The sequence below is a fragment of the Ruditapes philippinarum genome, unplaced genomic scaffold (assembly GCF_026571515.1).
Source record: "Ruditapes philippinarum isolate M1 unplaced genomic scaffold, ASM2657151v2 ctg10810_1_1_1_1, whole genome shotgun sequence".
Lineage (NCBI taxonomy): Eukaryota > Metazoa > Mollusca > Bivalvia > Venerida > Veneridae > Ruditapes > Ruditapes philippinarum.
The window spans coordinates 8849-32790 of record NW_026859752.1 but is presented as its reverse complement, the minus strand read 5'-3'; the positions used below and the strand labels follow the sequence as shown (position 1 = coordinate 32790).

The window sequence follows — 23942 nt, the reverse complement described above, 5'->3', positions numbered from 1 at the left end:
TTTACATCTGTATTGAAGAAGATTGCATTTCTATTGACAGGTAATCGTTGTAAGGCCATCTATATCATAACCCAAGTTTTAAATTCACCATGTGTTGATATTCATTAACATTTTTTAAATGTATAACCATTGTTAAATCGTTGCTAATAGACAATCACTATTAAAGCTGTTAGTTCACATTATGTTCACTTTATATTTTATATGGGGTTCATATCGTCCAAAATTTGCCATGTTCAAAATTTGGATATTAGTAATAAGGTATCAGCATGTTAATTTTTGTACTATTTCCATTATATTTCGTAAAAACTGCAAACATGAGTCCGCTTGGTATCAAAGCGCATACAAGCTTTGTAGCACAGTCAGTCAATATTTTGTAACAGTGAGCTGGCATTGGGTGAATTTTTAATAATATGAACATGAAAACATTTTATATATGTAAATATATATAAAATAAGTATGTTAAAAGTGGAGTTTCTATTTGTTTACACGACAAATGTCATAATGAATAATTAATGTCTAAGGTTTGTGCATATTGATTGCTAGCAGTCCCGGTTGATAACAAGAGCAGCTTGTTCGAATTTTAAGAGTAAAAGAAAGACAATGGGGTATAGCAATATTCTGATATATCTTTTCTTAATTTTTCAATTATCTCTACGCAGATCTGAAGGCAATTTCAGATTTTATTTGGCTTTAAAAGGATACAAATGTTTGGATGAGAACATATCCTTTAAGATGACCAGCAGTAAATCTAAATCAGCATGTGCACTCAGATGTTGGATTGACCTCACTTGTTCTAGAACGATATTTTATCCTGATACCGGCAAATGTACGGGATGTACTTCCTTCACCGGAGAAACTGATCCTTCACAGAGCAATTCGGTATTCTACAAAAAACGTGGATGTAAGTACTTTATTACTTTGTGTTTTAGATTTTTTGCCTCAGTTAAAGAAGAAGAAAAAAAGGTATTATTTTTAATTCTTGCAAAATTGCTTTATCTCACTACCCTGTCCCCGAAGTCAAAAATAATATTAATTATCCCTTTTAAAGAAAACAAACTTTGTGAGATTCTTTTTCAATTTAAATTAAAAATCCCCGAAGATATTTATTATTTGTAATGTTAGCGTTAAAATGTTTGATTGAATATTTCACGAATAAGGAATCCGGTGAATATGACAGACACAAAAATGTCAACAATGACAATTTTTTTCTTTTGTTGAAAAATAGTTATTGTGCTTGCTAAAAAATGTTAACTAAACTACTGCCATTGTAAACCAAGGCAAAGAACGAAAATTAAACTAGTTCACAGAACTTCTTTTAGACAGACTGCAAAAATAAAAAAATATATTAAAAGAAATTAATGAATTCATATTCTTATGCTTTAAGTTTTGTACCGTGAAAGTGTGTTTATTTGCTCTTTAAGTGAATTTAAGGATATCAGATAGTACACAACTGTGAAAAGCAACATGCCATTAGATTTAAAATTCATATTGTAACTTTATTCCGTTGCATGGTTTCAAATTTTATGCGACATAATTTGGTCTATATTTGCTTTAATAGCGCTTTCTCAAGTAATGTCGATTATTTAACAGTATTTTTGTTTAATCATTCATGAATTGAAAGTATTTTCTTGATAGAATTGTTCCAAGACTTGACGAAATTCCCCTTAATAAGTTTAAATTTTCTGTTTCTGCCTCTATGTTCATTGTCTTCTTCAGTCTATATAAAATGCAGTACCATTTTCTTTAGTACTAAATTAATGGCAAATCAGTGTTATATTTTTGGATGGATTTAGATCAATACATCGGTTGCTATAACGACAAACCGAGGATTCTGGCTGATATGCACAGATCTCCAAGTCAATCAACAGAAAACTGTCTTACACTTTGTCGAAACAAGGGCTTACCCTTTTCAATGACTGAAGTAAGTTGTGTTTGTGAAATAATATTCAATTTGAAATTTCTGTCAAAAATAAGATTAAAGGACTTAAAATATACCCTTACAGTTGTGAAATTTTAAACATTGTACATTTAAAGAAATGTTGAGATTCATATTATTTCAAAATCATTTCTATTAAATGAAATAAATTGAAGGTATTTTGCAAAATTCAGCCCTTCAACTTCATTACGGTAACATTTCAACCAATGAATAATTCGTTATCAGATTCAACAATGTTATTCTTATTAAAATTTCATGCCTGCAGGTGACTCAAAATATTTCAAGAAAATTAAATTTGTGAAAAATGTACCAAATAATTTTTATTAACGAACAATATTTAAGGTTCAAGTAGTAATTTATATGTCATGTGCGATTAAGCACTGATTCTGCAGTGTAAATCTCAATATTTCTACTGCGTTACAAACGCAGTAAGGGCTATGTTTGCTTAGTTCGACCACTTCATGGTTATTTACTTTTACTTTTAAGTACATTTTTTCATGAAAATTAGCATGAATCTGGTGATAGGCTATATATATAGGCTGCTATTTAATAGGGAGTCCGCAGTTTATTTCAAAACATCATCGCTGAAATACAGCGAACCGTACCCAGCCTTACGATCATTATTTTCTCTTTCTTTATATTAGATTACAGATACGTATGTTAATATGATTGAATGATTATTTATATTTGATTAACTAATCATTTATTGACCTTTTAAATATAACTGAAACTATTTTAGAATGGTGAAAAAAACTTTAAAAAAAAGACATAAAAAAAAAAAACTAACAAAAAACTCGCTAAAATGCTGAAATTTTGGTGGCTAACAAAAACGTCTGATACATACATTGTATAGTGTAAGATTGATACTTTTTATGTAAGTTTATCCCTTTTATTATAAATGTCTATATTAAAAATTTTTTCAATTACAAAGCCGAATAATTGTTAAAATTTCACCATCTTACAATTCATGCATCGATATTTTAATTTTTAATTTTAGTATGCCAACGAATGCTGGTGCGGTGCAGATGTAAATTTCGCCATCGCCGAGAAGATACCAGAGTCCAGATGCAACATGACTTGTGTAGGTAATACGAGTCAAAAATGTGGAGGCCCCGACAGTGGAAATCTATATCGGACAAGAGTTTAGGAAGGTAATTAATTTGACTTATTTTAATACTGTAGAAATCCATCACAATATTTACATGTTTAATTCCAAAAGTTTATATTATTTGTCAGCAAAGCTTTTCTCAGATCTAACAATAAGGGAATTGTTACTTCAAAATACGAACACTTTCAGTTACTTAAAAACAGAAAGAATCGACATTCTTAACAATGCAAATGGCAAAAAATTTAAAGTATATATTGGAAGTAGTTTTAATATTGTACCCCGATCGATATATAAGTAATTGAGCTTGATTTATGTGACACTTTGAATCGTTGTTATCGGATAAAATTGAACACCGACACATGATTATATAGAATTATATATAATAAAAATAAGAGAAGTATAAACACACAGCGTGTAATTATCTTATAAAAAGTATTAGAAACAATAAATCCAGGAAAACGATAAATAAAAATAAACCATCAGTAAAATGAAGAACAATAAAAATATCAAAAGCAGTAGTTGACACATGCACATGTTAGTTTAAACATATTTTATTTTGCAAATTTACAAGCATGTATCATTTTACTTATAATACTTCACATTTGTAACGTCATTTTTTATTGGATAATCGTGTTGTTTACATTATAAGAGATAATATTTTTGACAGTTTATATGGACTTTATTAATGGGTATTTGGAAATACAACCCCAACGGTTAGGCGAGGGTTAAATGGCAACAGCCGTATATTTAGGTCACATAACCTGTCTTCATAATACAGCAAACTTCATTATTTGAGAAAAAATGAAATTTTTAAGAAAATTGACAGCAAGCGTGTATATAAAACTATATAAACGTCACGTTTAACCAATGAAAAGTGACGTTGCAATATTATAAAGTTTTATATACACGACTGTTGTCAATTTTCTGAGAAATCTCACTTTTTTCTCAAAAAAGAAAATTTGCTGTATTATAAATTCGTTATAAATATTCCTGTCAGGTTATTTGTCAAAAATCTTTATAACTCATACTGTACATGTTATAGGTAAACACGTTCAAACACTTTTCATTCAAGAATTCTGAAATAAAAAAAACTACTAAGGGAATGAATGAACACAAGTTATTGCTACAAGTCAAATAGTACAAAACATCTCGATAAATCATGTCAAAAATCCTCAGTTGAGTCTCTTTATATTATGTTTTATAATACGTTAATCTTCAACTTGCAGCTGTTTTAAAATGCCCCGTACTTTACTTTAGTATTGTTATCTTTTTAGTCGTTTGGAATTATTGATTCCAACACTTTTAATTGTTGAAAATTGAGAACCGCTCAAGCCGATGACAGGGTACATAAGTGATGTTGCACTTTTTCATTATCCAACATGTACAGACTCAAACAAACCGAGTCCGCAACGTTTTCGTAATTTCATTTTGAGTAATGCCTTCGAGGGATCACTCTTTTTCCAGATTTTTTAATTATTTTATGTGTTTTATTTCCAGGTACAGATCGTTTTTAAAGGATGAATTGTTCACTTCATGAACATCTTTGTGGCATTTTCTCGTGTGAATTTTGACACTTCTTTTGAAACAACATAAAAAATAGAGAAATAACAAAAACAACTATCAGAATATACCGGGGTATACTAAAAAAGCCATAATCATAACAAATTATCAAAATTTGACTTTCATGATTGGTATCATTGACCCAATACGGGCATCTTTTTATAGGTTATTTTCAGAGTTTGGTTTTAAAGAATACTTAAAAAAGATACAGGTGGTTAAATTTCGAATTGCATTAACAAGATTCCGATTGTCAGCACACAGATTAGCAATTTCAACAGGCCGATGGCACAAACCAAATAAAATACCTAGAAATGAAAAAAATGTTATGTATGCAAAACTCTTGAAGACGAGTTTTATTTTTTATTGGAGTGTAGTGTACAATGTATATAAAAACTTAAGAATAAAATACATTGACAAATATTTTTAGAAATATCCTAATATATCGAAATTTATTGAACTTATGAAAACAGAAAATGAATATACACTTAAACAATAAGCAAGTTTGGTATTTAAATCTTTCGAATGGAGAAATCAGATGTTATTTCAAACCTTATTTTTCTCCTTACCATGTCAGCAGTGACTATGCTATTTTTCCTGTGTTTTCTATATGTTTTGCATATATGTATGTAAAAATTGTAACATTGTTTATTTTTCTGATGTTTGGACAGCCACCATTGGCTTATTGTTTTGCAAATTGTAATTGTAAGATTTTTTGTATTGTATAAACTAATGGGTTGTAACCTTTTGTTTAATAAACTATGTATCTATCATTGCAACACATGTACAGACTTACTTTGTTTCAGTCATTAAAATGTGCCGAGAGGTTAAAAATGAGATTTTCAAAAAATATGCTACTGGAAATGCGAGAATCGTCTTTAAAAATGCTGTAAGCTTTTTGTATTGTAACTATGACTACCTGATTGTAGATTATTTAAAACAAATCGATAGAAATGTATGATAAGCGTTCATATTTAGAATTGAATCATCAATAAATTTATTGAGTCAGTCCTCGAGCCTACGATCGCCTTTTAACTGCTCAGAAAGTATCGTTCTGTTATCTCACATCAAGAGAAGGCATGCCATTGAAGAAAATATAATCATTAGATTCGATATATTATGTAAAAGGAATGAAGATTGAGAAGTATTCTTCAAAGGAACTTCAAAAAAAATATTTTTTTTTCTAAAAAGCTAATTTATCACAACTTATATTAACCTTAATAAATTTAAATGAAAACCTTTTTTTTATATAGAACTACATTTAAATAACAAATATAACTACTATTCTTGACGTTAAGATATCGCAAATAATATAAAACGCAAATATTTGGGATAACCCAGTCAAAATAAATAACGAGATTAATCGGGAAATGTTCCTATGATTAAGGCGGAATCGAAAACATAACAAGGAAAGACAATTGTTAAAAGATAGTTTATACTGTTAATTTGATGGTTTTGTACAGGAAAATATAGAAAAATAAGTTATTGTGAACACAATCATTCATACTTTAAAGGGTGCCATAAATTGATAAAAATGGAGTGTTTTTTATCGGCTTACAAAAACACCCACTTTTCTAGATTTTGCACACAAAACTATGCAAAAATGAAACAGTGCTTATTCGTATAGGTGTTTTGTTAGTTTATATCATACAAAAATATTCATTTGTTTGAACAATTACAAGAAATGCATTTTTCAAAACCATATAAATAAAGCAAAGAAAACATTCTGCTAGAGGGACTGTGAAGTTGTTTTCGCGAAATGATTCATGGTCGTTTTGAAAATACTCATTTGCATTTAACAAGAATACAATTTCTTTTAGGCTTACAAAATGCAGATTATGAAACAAATCTTTTGCTTTTATTTGTAAAGAAGTACATGTAAATATGTCATTGTAAAATGAATTTAAAAAAAAAAACGTCTATTGAGGATACTAAGCATTATATTAAGTACCAATACCAAATCGGGAGAGAAACACAAAACATTGTTAACAAGGTAGATATTTTTGACAAAGTTTGAAATATATTTTAATTTCTTCATTTCATGATAAGTATGTGAATGTAGACATTGTATAATTGATTATGTATTATTATTTTTTAAATACAGTTTATATATTATATTAAAATATAACTGTGTCTTTGTATGTATGCTTATATATATATGTATTTATATATGTTCAAATAAACGGGGTTACCTTTTAAAGGGCCTCAAAAAAAAAAAAAAAAAAAAAAAAAAAAACAAAAAAAAAAAACCACATTCTGTATTGCAAACACACATTGCACCTCAGTGACCGACTGGAGAGGCTTTTAATAAAATTTACCTGCACTTTATTTGTATTCTAACGTTTATTTTTTGTTTCGATATTTTAGTCATACTTGCACCTACAATAACGTCTCACTGCTCCTGTTAATAATTGAATACAATGTACGGCAATGTCCTACATGCTCCACATTTCATAACTAAAATTGATCTGCTCTTGACAAAGGATTGACTTTGTAAAGGTGTCTAATGCATGAGTTGCAGATTAAAGGCACAATATGCCTCAGAAGTATTTTTGTCTAGTAACATTATAGACCCTTTCATTTAAGCGATAACAGTCAGTGAAGAGTTACTACCTTTAACGGATGTGACGTAAATGGGGGAATTATATTATACAGGCCGCATAGAATGTTAGCTTATTGAAAAGTTAAATGCGTAAATACTGATCGTTCAATTATGCGTATAACATGTAAAAATTTACTAATGCATGCATAAATTTAATATCAAAACAATAAAAAAAGATTGAGATTAAAAATTAAAAATTTCTTTTTTTTATTTTAAAATTGCCATTTCTCTCTAAACTCGTGCAAAACGTTTTGATTTTTTTGTGTATTTTATCTGTGTAGTAATTTTAATTTGTTTTATAGACGTGCTGTATGTTTTATCTAATAATGAAAACTAAAGTTATGAAATAAAAAAACGTGGTGTTGGTAAGGTATCAAACCAGAGACCTTCAGATCAGAAGTCCGGCATCTATACCAATACACCGCAAGTCATTGACTAGTGAAGGTAACAAATAATCAAATATATCGATATATTCGTAAGATAATATTGTTTATCCAGTGACCTTAACGGAAATTAATGAAGTGCCAGGTCAAAAAAGATGTGTGTATTGTCCAATAACATTGACCTGGCACTCTTGCATTTGACCCTGTAGTCGTGATATTCCGTAAACTTTACGATCAACTTGTAAATCGTTATGAATATAGATATCCAATTTTTAAAATGATGTATATTAAAAACCTGGAAAAGTGTTTCACTTGTAGATTGTAGACGTAAACTGGTACGTTTGTATCTTTTCATATATTGTTTTTGTTTTAATGTTGAAATAACCACTCCTAAAACTGTTACAAAGCTTTATATTTTGTGTTCTTTCAGTGTAGTATTTTTAATAAGTTATAGCCTGTATGCGCTAAAGCATATACGATTGCATATAATGTCACAAAAAGAATTGTTGAAATAAAGTTAAAGAAATAAAAATATAATTGTGTACGAAAACACCCCTTAAAATGGCATTCTAAATCGATTTCAAATTAGTTCTTGCAAGTAAATTAAAAAAAAAAAACACCGTGGTGTTGGTAAGGAATCGAATCAGAGACCTTCAGATCGGTAGTCCGACATCTATTCAAATACACCACATCTCACTGATCAGTGATGTTAGCAAATATATCGATATATTCGATAGATATAGGTCAGTGTTTATTCAAGTGACCTTTACGAAAGTTAATAAAGTGCCAGGCCAATATTGTTGGACAATATATAAGCGCCACTGGGCCGTAACATATTAATTAACAAGGTGCATATGTTGTATATACAAGCGACTCTTGGCTGTGATATCATAAACCACCAGGGTGCATTTTAAGATATATAACATTACATCAGAAGACGTCACTTTTGTTCGTTGCTAAACTATTTACAGTCTGAATTTAGTTATGGATCATCCTAGGTTATGCCTTACTGATTTGATTCTCAGAGTCCTACCAACTGGCACAGTCAAAATAAACGTAAAATTATAATTCAGTTATTAATAACGAATTTCTGGGTACGTGTTTCACAACTTGTTTTTCAGTGATTTCTTTTTAAATATTTGATAAGCAGAGTTTGAATTAAAAACGTATCAAGTTGAAATTATCACTTTACCAGCTTAAAGATCCTGTAACACATTTGTTTTATGGTTTTAAATCATAAATATGATGCTCGAATTAAGATTTATCAATATTGTAGGTTCCAAAAAGCATTATTTATAAAGATATAACCGAATTTAACATTTCATGTAAATAAAGGGAGGTAATAAAGGATATTTAAATATATGGTGTGATTGACGATTTATTGAGAGCGCATTTTTTGTTGACACAAACAGTATACTGTCATGTACATTCAAAATAATTTTTACTTTTTATGCCTAAATATTTTTTTTTTGAAATTACATAGATTTATATTGTTGTTTTTCTTTGTCTTAGTAATGCTTAAATCAAAATAATTTTAATCAACCAGTATCTTGCAATTACTTATTACGCTGCCGTGTTTCGAAACTACAGAATACTAACGTATTGTATATAAGCAGAGACATAGATACATTATGGGGGATTATATTATACAGGCCGCAAGTTAGTGCGATTAACTGCCTGGTTAAATTTTCATTATTAGGAATCAAACGAAAATGGCAATCATGATCAGTTACCCAGCCATATGGTCTACTCTTAAAACAAATAAATGTACTTAATCGTATCGGCAATGTCCACCGTATCCCCCAATGACATCATCCAAGGGCGACAACTTGAATACGGTCTTAAATGAAAGGGTCTATAAAGATTCTAAAAACATTGCCGATAACTGTTAAAATGTATATGTCTTTGATAATTGCCAATATGAATAGATGAACTTTGATCTGTAACTGTTTAATGTCGCAACTTACTTCAGATAGTCAGGTAATTGATACTGTACATCATTAAGATACATATTCCTGACGTGTCACTCCATTCTCTAAATTCTGAATTGTATTCTTGGAATCTTAGTTTATATAATAAAACATTGGTGTTTTATTGTTCGTGAAAGAATACGCTTGGGGACTGGCCTTGGCGTCTACAACTTCAACTTCGAATAATGATCAGAGTTTTTCCCGTAAATGGTACTATTTGGCCCCAAATATAAAGCATATCAAATTTAAATATGATATTTAAGTATGAACAAGACAACAAGTAATAAACAAAAAGGATTTTGATTTTGTATCGAATAGTACGTTAAATCTAAATACTATTGTTTCATAGCTCATATCAAAGACGCTGCCAAATGATGTAAACAGTATCAGGTAATGTACAAAATCAGCCTTGTGAATTGTTATGTACTACAGTTGAATATCCAAAGCACTAATAATATTTTCTTCATAATTAAGTTGCATATTTTGTGAAAAAGGAGAACCTAATGCATAAATTCACAAAGTGAAGCCATGTCTGAAATTCTGAAATGTTTGTCTGTTGCAACAAAGATTGAAAGGTCTGGTTAAAGCAAAATAAATTGGATATCAAGTAAAAATGCAATATATGGTATTGAAATGAATTGAAGACAAACACATGGGTAAAGAAAAATATATCCGTCCGTTGCGCCGAAAATATGTCCATTTATATATTGATACGAATTGCATTATGTGCGTATGATTTTGAGGCCGAACTGTTCTGTTATTTTACAAATAGCAAAAATATGTCTGTAATATCAAAAAATAGTTATGAATTAATTGTTCAATATAATCAATTCTTTGTAACGTTTTGTTTACTTTTTTTTATAAAAGATTAAACTACTTGATTAAACACAATGAATTTAGGTATAGAACCAATAAATGTAATAAAAAATCTAGGCAAAAGAGAACAATCGTCACAAAATCCTTCAAAACAACCATTTGCAAATATTTTTTAAACTTTTTTTTCACTCATTTAATTTGTTTTATTACTTATATATTAATTATTTTCATGAATAAGCATACGTTTTGCCTCTTTTGCAAAAATATTTCCGTTCCGCCCGTAGCGCCAAAAAATCTCCCTTGCTTATTTCAGTCATACCCCTCGTTCCATATCCGAATTTGGTTGCTGTCATTAGAATATAGACTGGCTCATTGACACGTTATTTATTAGGTAAATAGAATGAGATACTTAAAAAAGAATATGAAATCCCATGGCACTATCACATCAGTTAAACGTTTAATTTATTTTTCTAAAGCTCGGTAACATGTTGTACAAGAGAAAAACTACTTTTATGAGAGAATTTGAAAACTGTTGATTTTTTTAAAACAATAAAAAAAATTAAAAAAAAGCAAGACTAAAATTTTCCCCATTACTGAATAGACTGAATTTTGACCGTTATACATACATAGTACAGTATACAGGTATTACGTTAACTACCACATTATTTAGAAAAAAGTGATTAGATTGAGTGACTACTATATTTAAAACATAATCTGCATTTTTTTTTGCTTATTGCTTTTGAGATTATTATAAATTGTTGAGTACAATAAGACGAGTAAACAGCTGTCAAAACTATATTGGACTAGGCCCTAGCCGGGTCTGATTAAGGTTTTACAGTTGTGTACGAGTGCAATAGAAGCAGTAATGTTCTCAACCATGTTTAAGGATCTCTTAATTTCAACACTATCATTGGACAGTTTGATAGAACTTTGCTACATCAAAAACAATAAAAGATTTTATATGAACTTTTTTGGCTTCTGGAATTTGATGGATGTCATATGGATTTTTGGACTATTGAAATGAAAACGATGTGTGATGTGGATTTTATATGGGGCCTTTTTGACTCATGTGTTACTTAAAAAAATCTATTAGTTTTTCACCATGAAAGTTGCTTGTGAAATCAATAATATTTCTCAGATAATAACAACGTCAATACAAGTAATAAAGTCATTCATTTCATCATTTCTGCTATTTTAGTCACCAAAAATTATAATTGGACCAAAAGTTTGATACATATTTAGATACGGTCATTTGAATATAGACTGGCTCATTGACACGTTATTTATTATGTAAATGAAATTAGATAATGATGAAAATAATATGATATTCAAACATGGCACAATCACTTAAATGTTGATTTTATTTTTTTAAAGCTTGGCTAAGTGATTACTTAATTTAAAATATAATCTGCATTTTATGTTTATAATATTTACAATATATATACAAACACTAGCAAGCAAAGAGTCAAAAAGTTCATTTGCAATCCTTTGTCTAGACGAATAGCCAGGTGGGAAATAACATACACAAGTTCGAGAATTAATCTACAAACGCTAACCATAAAATACATTTTAATAATAATATTTATACGTTTCTATTGACTTGTTTTAAATAATTAACAATAAGCTATTTATAGTCAATAACAATACAAAAAGCAAATAGGGTAAAGTTTTATGTTCCAGGAAACATTGACCTATGGTGGATGTTTTGTACCATTCGTGTTTTCGCCCTGCGACCCCGCCAAGCGAAAAGTCGAAAATTAACAAGTTAATATGGCGGGGTCGCGCAGCGAAAACACGCTAATAAGCGAGGGCGTGGGGCACAGTTAAATAAATAAAACTTCGTCCCGCGGGGGAGCGGAGCGAGATTTAAACAAGAATGTCGAACGACACATATACCCCCCTTTCTAGCCATTGACTCACATAATTGGTAATTTTATTACAGAAACTTGCCAAAAATGGGTACATGGAAGTGTTCAATTATGGAAAAATCAACGGAAACCATTTTGACATTTAAGGCCCATGTGACATTGACCTTTGACCTAATGACCCCTAAATCAATAGAGGTCATCTACTACTTATGACCAATAACTAGGTGAAATATGAAGACTTTGTGATGAATACTTTTCAAGATAATCAGCGGAAACCCTTTTGACATTTAAGGCCCCTGTGACCTTGACCTTTGACCTAGTGACCCCAAAATCAATAGGGGTCATCTACTAGTAATGACCAATCACTATGTGAAATATAAAGACTTTGTGATGAATACTTTTCAAGATAATCAGGGAAACCCTTTTGACATTTTAAGGTCCCTGTGACCTTGACATTTGACATAGTGACCCCAAAATCAATAGGGGTCATCTACTAGTGATGACCAATCACTATTTGAAATATGAAGACTTTGTGATACATACTTTTCAAGATAATCAGCAGAAACCATTTTGACATTTAAGGCCCCTGTGACCTTGACCTTTGACCTAGTGACCCCAAAATCAATAGGGGTCATCTACTAGTTATGACCAATCACTGTGTGATATATGAAGACTTTGTGATACATACTTTTCAAGACAATCAGCGGAAACCATTTTGACATTAAAAGTTCCTGTGACCTTGACCTTTGATCTAGTGACCCCAAAATCAATAGGAGTCATCTACTAGTGATGACCAATCACTATGTGAAATATGAAGACTTTGTGATAAATACTTATCAAGATAATCAGCGGAAACCATTTTGACATTTTAAGGTTCCTGTGACCTTGATCTAGTGACCCCAAATCAATAGGGGTCATCTACTAGTGATGACCAATCACTATGTGAAATATGAAGACTTTGTGATACATACTTTTCAAGATAATCAGCGGAAACCATTTTGACATTTAAGGCCCCTGTTGACCTTGACCTTTGACCTAGTGACCCTAAAATCAATAGGGTCATCTACTAGTGATGACCAATCACTATGTGAAATATGAAGACTTGTGATACATACTTTTCAAAGATAATCAGCGGAAACCATTTTGACATTTAAGGCCCTGTGACCTTGACCTTGACCTAGTGACCCCAAAAATCAATAGGGGTCATGTACTGGTGATGACCAATCACTATGTGAAATATGAAGACTTTGTTATACATTCTTTTCAAGATAATCAGCGGAAATCATTTTGACATTTAAGGCCCCTGTGACGTTGACCTTTGACCTAGTAACCCCAAAATCAATAGGGGTCATCTACTAGTTATGGCCAATCACTATGTGAAATATGAAGAATTTGTGATAAAAACTTTTCAAGATAATCAGCGGAAACCATGTGGTCTACCGACAGACAGACAGACAGACCGACATTAGCAAAACAATATACCCCCTCTTCTTCGAAGGGGAAAAAAATAAAACGGCGGGGTCGCTGGACGAAAACACACTAATTAGCGGGGTCGCGGGGCAAAATTGAATAAATAAAACTTAGCTGCGCTAATTATCGTGTCTTCGTCCCTCGACTCCGCCAAGCGAAAGGTCGATTATAAACATGTTAAAAATGGCGTGGTTGCGCAGCGAAAATACGCTAATTAGGGAGGGCACGGGGCGAAGTTTAATAAATCAAATTTCGCCCCGCGTGAGCGTGGAGCGAGATTTCAGAAATAAAACGGCGGGGTCTCGGGACGAAAACAGGCTAATTAGCGATAATTAACAAGTTAAAATTGCGGGGCGCGGAACTAAAACACGTTAACTAGCTTGGACGCTAATAAGCGTGGTTTTGCTCCGGCGCCCGCCGTTTCATTTCTTATATCTCGCCCCGCGCCCCGTCTGGCGAGAAATTAAACTTCGCCCGCGCCGTCGCTAATTAGCGTATTTTCGCTGCGCACCTCCGCAATTTTAACTTGTTAATAAACGACTTTTCACTTGGCGGGGTCGCGGGGCGAAAACACGAATGGCACAAATCAGCCACCATATTGACCCGACTCTTGGGAGATATTGCAGTCTATATAACGGAACAACTGCATGCAATGCATCAATAATTATCTTTATGATGGAACGTTGTTTAGGTTACCTGCTCTCGTTTACAAATTATTTACTGACTTTACTATAATACTAACGGTATAGTTATTATCCATGTTGACACCTATATCACAATATTCTATCCATTTAAAGCATGACATGTAAACCTTACCTCAATATGTAATCGCTAACATAAAACCATAGAATAATCAGATTTTCAAATGTCCACGTTTTATTTAACTCAATTGATGAAACAGGATTTGCATCGCCTTTACATCTTTACATGATATGTTATAGGCACATTTTGCCTCAGCAATGTATAATATTCACCTTCTGTGAAAGGGCAAATATGTGTAAATAATGAAATAAGAAACTGTGAGAAGAATCATAGTTTATATATAAAATAATCGATGTGTTATTGTTCGTGAAAGAATACACTGCGTGAAGGACCTTGGCGTTTACAACTTCAAATTCGAATAATGATCAGACTTTTTCCCGCAATGTGTACTATTTGCCCCTAAATCTGAAGCATATCAAATTCAAATATGATATTCAAGTATGAACAAGACAAAATAATTATAAACTAACACGATTTTGATTTTGTATATCGATTTGATATGAAATTTTGGGACTATGGAAGTGAAAAGGCTGTGTGATGTGGATTTTATGTGGGCCTTTTTGACTCTTGAAATGTTAATGAGGCTGGATTGATAAGACTTGATCCATTAATAATTTCCGTCGGAACATCAAGTTGTACAAATGCTAAAGGTGCATTGGTTATATTTTTTAATTGTAAAATAAACATTTTTATATAAAACACGTAGTATCTTCTTTCTATATCACATGCATGCAAAATTTAAACAATCTTTACCGTATGGAAATCGAGTTATGGCCACTTTTCTGAATTGAAGCTAGGGTGTTCAAAGGGCTTTTTTCAGAAATGAGGAACCTTTAAATAATCTACAATATCATCCTTAGGTCAATTATTGTTTGCTAAGAAACTAAAATAACAATTCAACTAACAACAGCATATAAGCGAAACGATTGTTTATAAAAAAATATAAAAAAAGAACAAAACAAAAAAATAGGTATAAAAATGTTACCAATCCCATGTTAACACCTGTTTGACAATTTGCCTGCTTAGAGAACTAAATAAAAAAAATCCCTAAAATTTACCAAAAGGAGTGCCGGTTTTCAAGTCGCCCTAAATGTTTTTCAAATGTATACTAGTCTTGGTTAATCTGGTAAAATATTAAATGTTTTACCGTGGTTTTGATTTTAATACAGATGAAAATATCAGGTACCATATTCTCATTTTAGCCAGTATATACCTTAATTTATAAGAAACTGTAATTAAAAATAAAACACTTTTTTTCTTCCCAAAAGGAATATTAGAATAAATATGAATAATATTAAAAGAAAAAAAATGTTCACCCTTCTGGGGTTGAACCTACGGCCCTTAATGTAGTTGGCAGTAGTTCTAGCCTATTTAAATACTCTTCAATGCGGAGGTAATGCATTAGGATGGTCATTCCTTAAATCAATGGAAAGTTGCATTGATTGACACCGACAAAAATTAGTAAAATTGAAGAGTGAAACACAAAACATAAATTCAACATAGCAGCGGGTCTTTATTCTATTCTTGTTTGTTTTATTTTACGCCTTCTTCCAACAGTATTTCAGTCATATAGGCGGGTAGTTTCCTAACCATCGTTCCTAGACTAGACTACCTTCCTCCGTGCTAAACTACCAAAGCATATTCTGGGGATCGAACCCTTGCAAGAGAGGTAACTGGGTTAGAAGTCATCGAACTCTAACCCCTCGACCACGGAGGCGGTCTTATTCTATTCTAAATTCTAAATACTTATTTTGTCATCTCTGGAATTCGGTCAATCAGATCACCGCAACTCTTATTAATAATAATCTCGAACTTAATATATATTAAAGTAGTTCTACCACGTTGTTTTAGATGTAACAAAAAAAAACAAAAAAAAACAACAAAAAAACAACAACATTACATTCAATACAATGGGAAATGAGGTTTATATTGGTAAAAGTATTGATTAAAAAAACGTATAACAACCGTAATCAAGTTAAAAGTACCACTGATATACAATAATAACCAAAGTCAGGTATACATTCTGTACAGTCGCTTTCTACAACCATAACAATAAGTATATATACATAACGTACCGTATATATTTAATTACTAAAGGTGAACCTTTTCTCGATATGTTCGAATAAACTTCAAGTCAACAACTCTAAGCATTAAATCATAATTTATTTACATGTTTCTTAGACCGAAGTACCGCGTAAGTTATGTGTACTCTTATTACTGTGTTCAACTTCCTACCGAAATTGGACGGAAAGGGCTGAAAGAATTCCGTTGGAATTCGGTATGCAAGCGTATTTTCACAATATTTCTACCTATTTGCATTCAGCGGTGTTATTTAGATATTATCCAAACGTATGTTAGTGAATGTTAGTGATATGAAAATAATAACAACTATTAATCAATAGTTCATTGGCATTGTTCTCGATTTTTTAAGACACACGTGACATATTCAATTATTCATCCTTGAATTAAATTTTGCGCTTCATCATTTCCTAAACAGTTATAGCTGAACCCATAGCAGCTTGATTCATTTTAAAGAGAAAACACAGAAAGGCAATGGAGAATATTATTGTTATGATATGGGTTTTCTTAATGTTGCAAATTGGGCTTAATAGAGGTCTAGACAAGTTTCAGTTCCAAATGGATGATACGTTGCAAGGATTTAAATGTTTGGATGAAAGAAAAACATTTGAGATGGTAAGCGGTAAATCAGCATGTGCACTCAGATGTTTGATGGACCTTGTTTGTTCTAGTATAATATACTATCCTGATACGGGCAATTGTACGGGCTGTACTTCCTTCACCGGAGAAACTGATCCTTCACAAAGCAACTCGGTATTCTACAAAAAACGTGGATGTAAGTAATCTTGTTTCAGATGTTTTTGTCTCAGTTATAGAAGAAGAAAAGAAAGGTATTGTTTTGAATTATTCCAAAAATTGTTTTATCTCACAACCTTGTCCTCGAAGTCAAGAATATTTTATTTTCCCTTTATTTAAACTTTGTGAGATTCCTTTTCAGTTTAAAATTAAAAATACCCTCAGATATTTACTATTTGTAATGTTAGCGTTAAAATGTTTGAATAAATATTTCATGTTTAAGGAATTCGCTGAATATGACAGACACAAAAATGTCAACTATGGAATTAATTTTTCTTTTGTTGAAAACAAAATTGTGTTAGCTAAAAGATGTTTACTAAATTACCGCCATTGTAAACAAAGGAAAAGAAAGAAAATTAAACTAGTACACAGAATTGAAAGAAATTAATAAATTCATATTCTTATGTTTTGAGTTATCTGCCGTGAAAGTGTGTAAATTTGCTATTTAAATGAATTTAACGATAGCAGATAGTACACAACTGTGAAAAGCAACATGTAATTAGATTAAAAAATTCGTGATGTAACTTTATTCCAAATTTTATGCGACATAATTAGCTCTGTAGTTGCTTTAACAGAGGGTCGAACGTATAGCGGTGCGCTACTACTTTAAGCGAGGTAAAATCATGCGATACATACTAATGGCGGATTTATTCGTGCTTGTAAACACACGTCAGAGTGAGTGTATTTTATAAATTACTTCATAAATCTCCGATTTCAATTGCATATTTTGTATTGAAGATGACAAGGTAGGACCGGCACACATGTCATCAAAATAACAGAGGGTTAAATTTATAATGTAGGTAAACTGACGGCAACTGATTTTGTGTCGGTGAATAAAATTGCTTAAAACAAGCTTATATTAATATAGTTAATTTATTCTACAAATCATAATCATAATTGAGTAGCATAACAAGTAACTTTGTGATCCGATATACATAGACGCTTACTGGTCAAACTATTTAAGTGTACGCTGGGTTTGGGTGCGATAGATTAACTGTACACTGTTAAAGGTTCGACCTTTTTTCATTATCACATCTGCTGTATACATTTCCCTATGATTACAATAAGAGATCTACCTTATATGTGTCCGTTTCCGGATTTCTGAAAAAAAAAATATCTTCTTCTTTCTTGTAGCATTAACTTCAAATAAGAATTTCGTATCACCATCGATATAAGTGTTACTTTTAATTATAATTTTGTCATCTCTCAATTTTAACAAAGTTCATAGTTATTGTATCTTCATTCCAAATTTTTTCCGCCCTTTTCAACAACAAGAGTCTTGTTTTTGTTCTGTATCTTGTTTGTAATTTATTTTTTCTTTTGATCATGGAATTTGTGTTTAGTTTTCTATTCCTTCTGAAGTCTAATTTATTACTGAAGAATCTACGCAATTTGATTTTGTAGTTTATTTTCCATTTTTGTTCATCTATGATATGTCTGACTTTTGATTTTGCTCTTTATATTGACAAGGCAACACTGTATTCCTAAAAAATATTTCGAGCTTATTAAATAAGCGCTTTTCGCGTTGAATACATTTCTGAGAATGTTTGTATCCGCAAAAAAGTCACATGTAACAAACCAGCGAATACATTGCATTGATGATTTTTCAATGATTTTTTTAAACTTTAACTTGCCACTTAGCCAAGAAAACACAGCATTCACACACATTTATAAAGGCACTAGCTTGCATGTGATATCAACAGAAGCATGTTAAAGGACTCTTTAGGAACGTAAAATATAGTTAAACAGTATATTCCACTACTCGACAGTCAGATTTATTTGTGTTCTACGCTGTATAGTATTTGGTAATCGACATCGCTAAAAAAAGCATTTCATTGCTTAAAATGATATTCATCCGCGTAATTTGTAATTATGCATTTATTGACAATTCTTTAAGCAAGCGCTATTTTGGAACTTTGAATGTGTTGTAATTTGTTGGAAACTTGTAACAAAATAAAAATATATATTTCTGTTACATCGCTAGATTTAAGCTGTTTTGAGCACTTCTTGTTGTAAGGTCTGTCATGAAATTCTGTGCCAGAGATTGAATGTCTTCATTGTATTTCCTGATCTGCGTTCAGAAATACAAAAATGTGCGGTATGCTTTTTTACTCTTTAATGCATTGAAAGTATTTTTTTGATAGAATTGTTTCCCGACTTTCATTGTTTTTGAATTATGCAAAGTAAACGAAATTTCTCTAAATTAGTTTAAATTTTCTGTTTCTGCCTATGTTTACTTTCATCATCAGTCTATGTAAAATGCAGTACCATTTTCTAATATACTAAATTGATGGCAAATTATTGTTATATTTTTGGATGGATTTAGCTCAATACATCGGTTGCTACAACCACGATCCCAGGTTTCTGGCTGATATGCACAATTCCTCAAGTCAATCAACAGAATACTGTCTTACCCTTTGTCGAAACAAGGGATTACCCTTTTCAATGACTGAAGTAAGTTGTTTTCGTGAATTTATATTGAATTTGAAATTTCTATTAAAATGTAGATTCAAGAACTTTAGATATATCCTGACACTTGTAACATTTTAAAAATTGTACCTTAAAAGAAATGTTGAGATTCATATTATTTCAAAATAATTTCTATTAAATGAAATAAATTGTAGGTCTTTTCTATTTTTTATTTATTTGATTTATTGTCTTTCGTAGGGAAAATGTTTTGACATTTATTTTTAACAACCTTGTTTATAGAGTTTATGCATTAATGTCGGACGCAATTCAATAAGCATTTAGAAACATTCAACCATTCTACGGTAACATTTCAACCAATGAATAATTCAATATCAGATTCAGCAATGTTGTTCTTATTAAAGCTCCATGCCTCCAGATGAGTCAAAATATTTCAAGAAAATTAAACTTGAGAAAAATGTACCAAATATTTTTGATTAAGTAAAAAGATTTAAGATTCAAGGAGTAATTTATATGTTATGTGCGATTAAGCACTGATTCTTCAGTGTAAATATAAATATTTCTTCTGCGTTACTTACGCAGTAAGGGCTATGTTTGCTTTTTTGACCACTTCATGATTATTTACATTGTACGTGGATTAAAGTGTTATTTGCAATGTATAACTTATTTTTATGGTAGGCTGCTTTAAGGGAGTCCGCAGATTATTTCAGAACATCATCGCTGAAATACATTATTCGGTGACTATTTATATTTGATTAATATCGTTTATCGACCTTTTAATATAACTAAAACTATTCTAGAATGAAGAAAAAAAACTCGCTTCAATGCCGAAATTTGGGTTGCTAACACAAAGCGTATATAGTGTAAGATTTAAACTTTTTAATGTAAGTCTATCCATTCTTTTACAGATGTCTATATTTAAAATATCTTTTCAATTATAAAGACGAATAATAATTCAAAATTTCTCCATCTTACAATTCATTCATCGATATTTAAGTATGGCTACGCATGCTGGTGCGGTGCAGATATAAATTTCGCCATCGCTGAGAAGATACCAGAGTCGAGATGCAACACGGATTGTGAAGGTAATACGAGCCAGAAATGTGGAGGCTTCTACGCTGGTTCTCTATACAGGACTGGAGTTTAGGAAGGTAATATGACTTATCTAATACTGTAGAAATCCATCTCAATATTAACATGTCTAATTTAAAAAGGTTTTATTATTTATCAGCAAAACTTTTCAGATCTAACAATAAGGAAATTGTTACTTCAAAATACGAACACTTCCAGTTACTTCAAAACAGAAAGAGTCGGCATTATTAAAAATGCAAATGGCCATAAAATTTAAGTATATATTAGAAGTAGTTTAAATATTGTACCCCGATCGGTAAAAGAAATTGAGCTTGATTTATGTGACACTTTGAATCGTGCTATTCGGATAACATTGGACACCGACACATGATGGTATGTAATTATATAATAATAAAAATAAGAGAATTATTATCAGACAGAGTGTGAAATTATCTTATAAAAAGCAATAGAAACAATAAATACAGGCAAAAGATGAATAGAAATAAACCCTTAATAAAATAAAGAACAACAAAAATGCTAAAAGCAGCAGCTGGCACATGCACATGTTAGTTTAAACATATTTTATTTAGCAAATTTACAAGCATGTATCAATTTATATGTAATAATGCATGTTTGTAACGTCACTTTTTCATTGGATAGTGTAGTGTAACGCCCAGATCTGAATAACTCAATATTAATAAGTCAACTCAATATCAAGTTTTTGGCGGCTCGGGTTATATTTTCAAACGCCGTTTACATAGGGCCATATAACCTGTCAAAAATCTTTATACTTTATAATATACACGGCCACTGTCAATTTTCTAAGACATCTCCCTTTTTTTCAAAAAAAAACTTGCTTTATTATAAATTCGATATAAATATTCATATCAGGCTATATGTCAAAAATCTATATAACTAATACTGTTATAGGTAAACACGCTCAAACGCTGTTCATTCAATAATTCTGAAAAAAACCCTGAGGGAATGAATGAACACAAGTTTTTAGTACAGATCAATAAGTGTAAACATCTCGAAAAATCATGTCAAAGCCCATAGTTGAGTCTCTTTATATTATGTTTTATAATACGTAAATCTTCAACTTGCAGCCAAGTGCCACGTACTTTATTTTTAGTATTGTTATCTTTTTAGTCGTTTGGAATTTTAATTGTTGAAAATTGAGTACCGCTGAAACCAATGACAGGGTACATAAGGGATATTGCACTTTTTCATTATCTCACATGTACAGACTCAAACAAACCGAGTCCGCAACGTTTTTGTAATTTAATTTTGAGTAATGCCCTCGAGAGATCACTCTTTTTCCAGATTTTGTAATTATTTTATGTGCTTTATTTCTAGGTAGAGATAGTTGTTAAAGAAGAAAGAATTTACATCATGAACATCATGAACATCTTTGTGCCTTTTCTCATGTGAATTTCAACACTTCTATTGAAACAAAATAAATAGAGAAGTAACGAAAACAGCAATCAGAATATACCGGGGTATACTTAAAAAGCCAGAATCATTCCAAACTATCAAAATTTTCTTGCAGACTTTCATGTATGGTATCATTTACTAAACACGGGCATCTTTTTACAGGTTATTATCATGGTTTGTTTTGAAAGAATACTTAAATAAGATAGATGTGTTTAAATTTCGAATTGCAATAACAAGATTCCGATTGTCAGCAAGCAGATTATCAAATTGAAACAGGCCGATGTCACAAACCAAATAAAATACCTAGAAATGAAACAAAATGCTATGTATGCAAAACTCTTGAAGACGATATTCATTTTCTATTGGAGTGTAGTGTATATAAAACTTAAAATAATATAGATTGACAAATATTTTTGGAAATATCTTAATATATTGTCAAAATGTATTGAACGTATGTAAACAGAAAGTAAATATACACTTTTAATATACGATTAGCAACTTTTGTATTTAAATCTTTCAAATCGAGAAATCAGATGTCATTTCAAACCTATCATTTCTCCTTACCATGTCAGCAGTGACAATGTTATTTTTCCTCCGTTTTCTATATGGTTTGCATATATGTATGTAAAAATTGTAACCTGATCATTTTTTATTTTTCTGATGCTTGAACAGCCACCATTGGCTTATTGTTTTGCAGATTGTATAAGAGTTGTGTACTGTGTAAACTCATTGGTTGTAACCTTTTGCTTAATAAACTATCTATCTATAATTACAACACATGTGCAGACTTACTTTGTTGTCAGTCATTAAAATGTGCAGAGAGGAAAAAATAAGATTTTCAACAAAAAAAAAAAAAAGTAGAAAAAATATATGTATTGTCCTTTCACAACGAAACATACAGCAATAGGGTATATCATTTTTTTCAGTTCAAAATATCTCTCGATTTGCTACAGGAAAGCACCAAAAGTGTTTAAATTTGCTACAAAGTTTTAATATTGTAATTGACTATGACTACCTGATTGTAAATTATTTAAAACAAATCAATAGAAACGTATTATAAACGTTCATATTTAGAATTGATTTATCCATTAATTGTTTGAGCCACTTCTCAAACCCACGACAGCCCGGAAAGTAAAGTTCTGTTATCTCACATCAAGAGAGGGCATAACATTGAAGAAAAATTAATCATTAGATTCGATATATTAGGTAAAAGGTATGAAGATTGAAATATCAAAATTAAATCATAAACGTATTTTTTTAAGGAACTTCGAATAAAAAAATGATCTAAATCAAAACTAATTTATCACAACTTATAGTAATTTTATGGATTTAAAAGAAAACCCTGTTTTATGTAGAATTACATTTTGATAACAATATAGTACTATTTCTGATGTTAAAATAAAGCAAATGATAATATAATGCAATTTTACGTTGAAATAAAACGTGTGATTGCTGGGGCAATCCAGTCGAAATGAATAACGAGATTAATCGGAAAAATTTCCTATGATTAAGGCGGAATCAAAAACATACATGTAACAAGAAAAAGAAAATTGTTAAAATGATTAACCTAACCGATGGATTATAATGTAATTTTTATGGTTTTGTACAGAAATAAATAGAAAATTAAGTTGTTGTGAACACGTTCGTTCATACCTTTAAGGGTG

General features: G+C 30.9%; 1 protein-coding gene and 1 long non-coding RNA gene across 2 annotated transcripts; both read left to right on the top strand.

The window, feature by feature from the left end:
* The first annotated feature begins 1798 nt into the window (after window positions 1-1798).
* Window positions 1799-6024, top strand: LOC132757792 (uncharacterized). The gene is made up of 3 exons (XR_009629500.1): window positions 1799-1921; window positions 2934-3087; window positions 4542-6024. It is a non-coding gene; the product is annotated as an uncharacterized LOC132757792 (long non-coding RNA).
* A 10608-nt stretch (window positions 6025-16632) lies between these two features.
* LOC132757791 (uncharacterized) lies at window positions 16633-22538 on the top strand. The gene is made up of 4 exons (XM_060749178.1): window positions 16633-17326; window positions 19673-19800; window positions 20771-20924; window positions 22201-22538. The coding sequence occupies exons 1-3, from the start codon at window positions 17026-17028 to the stop codon at window positions 20918-20920; spliced, it is 579 nt and encodes a 192-aa protein (XP_060605161.1). The 5' UTR covers window positions 16633-17025; the 3' UTR covers window positions 20921-20924; window positions 22201-22538.
* Window positions 22539-23942: the final 1404 nt, after the last annotated feature.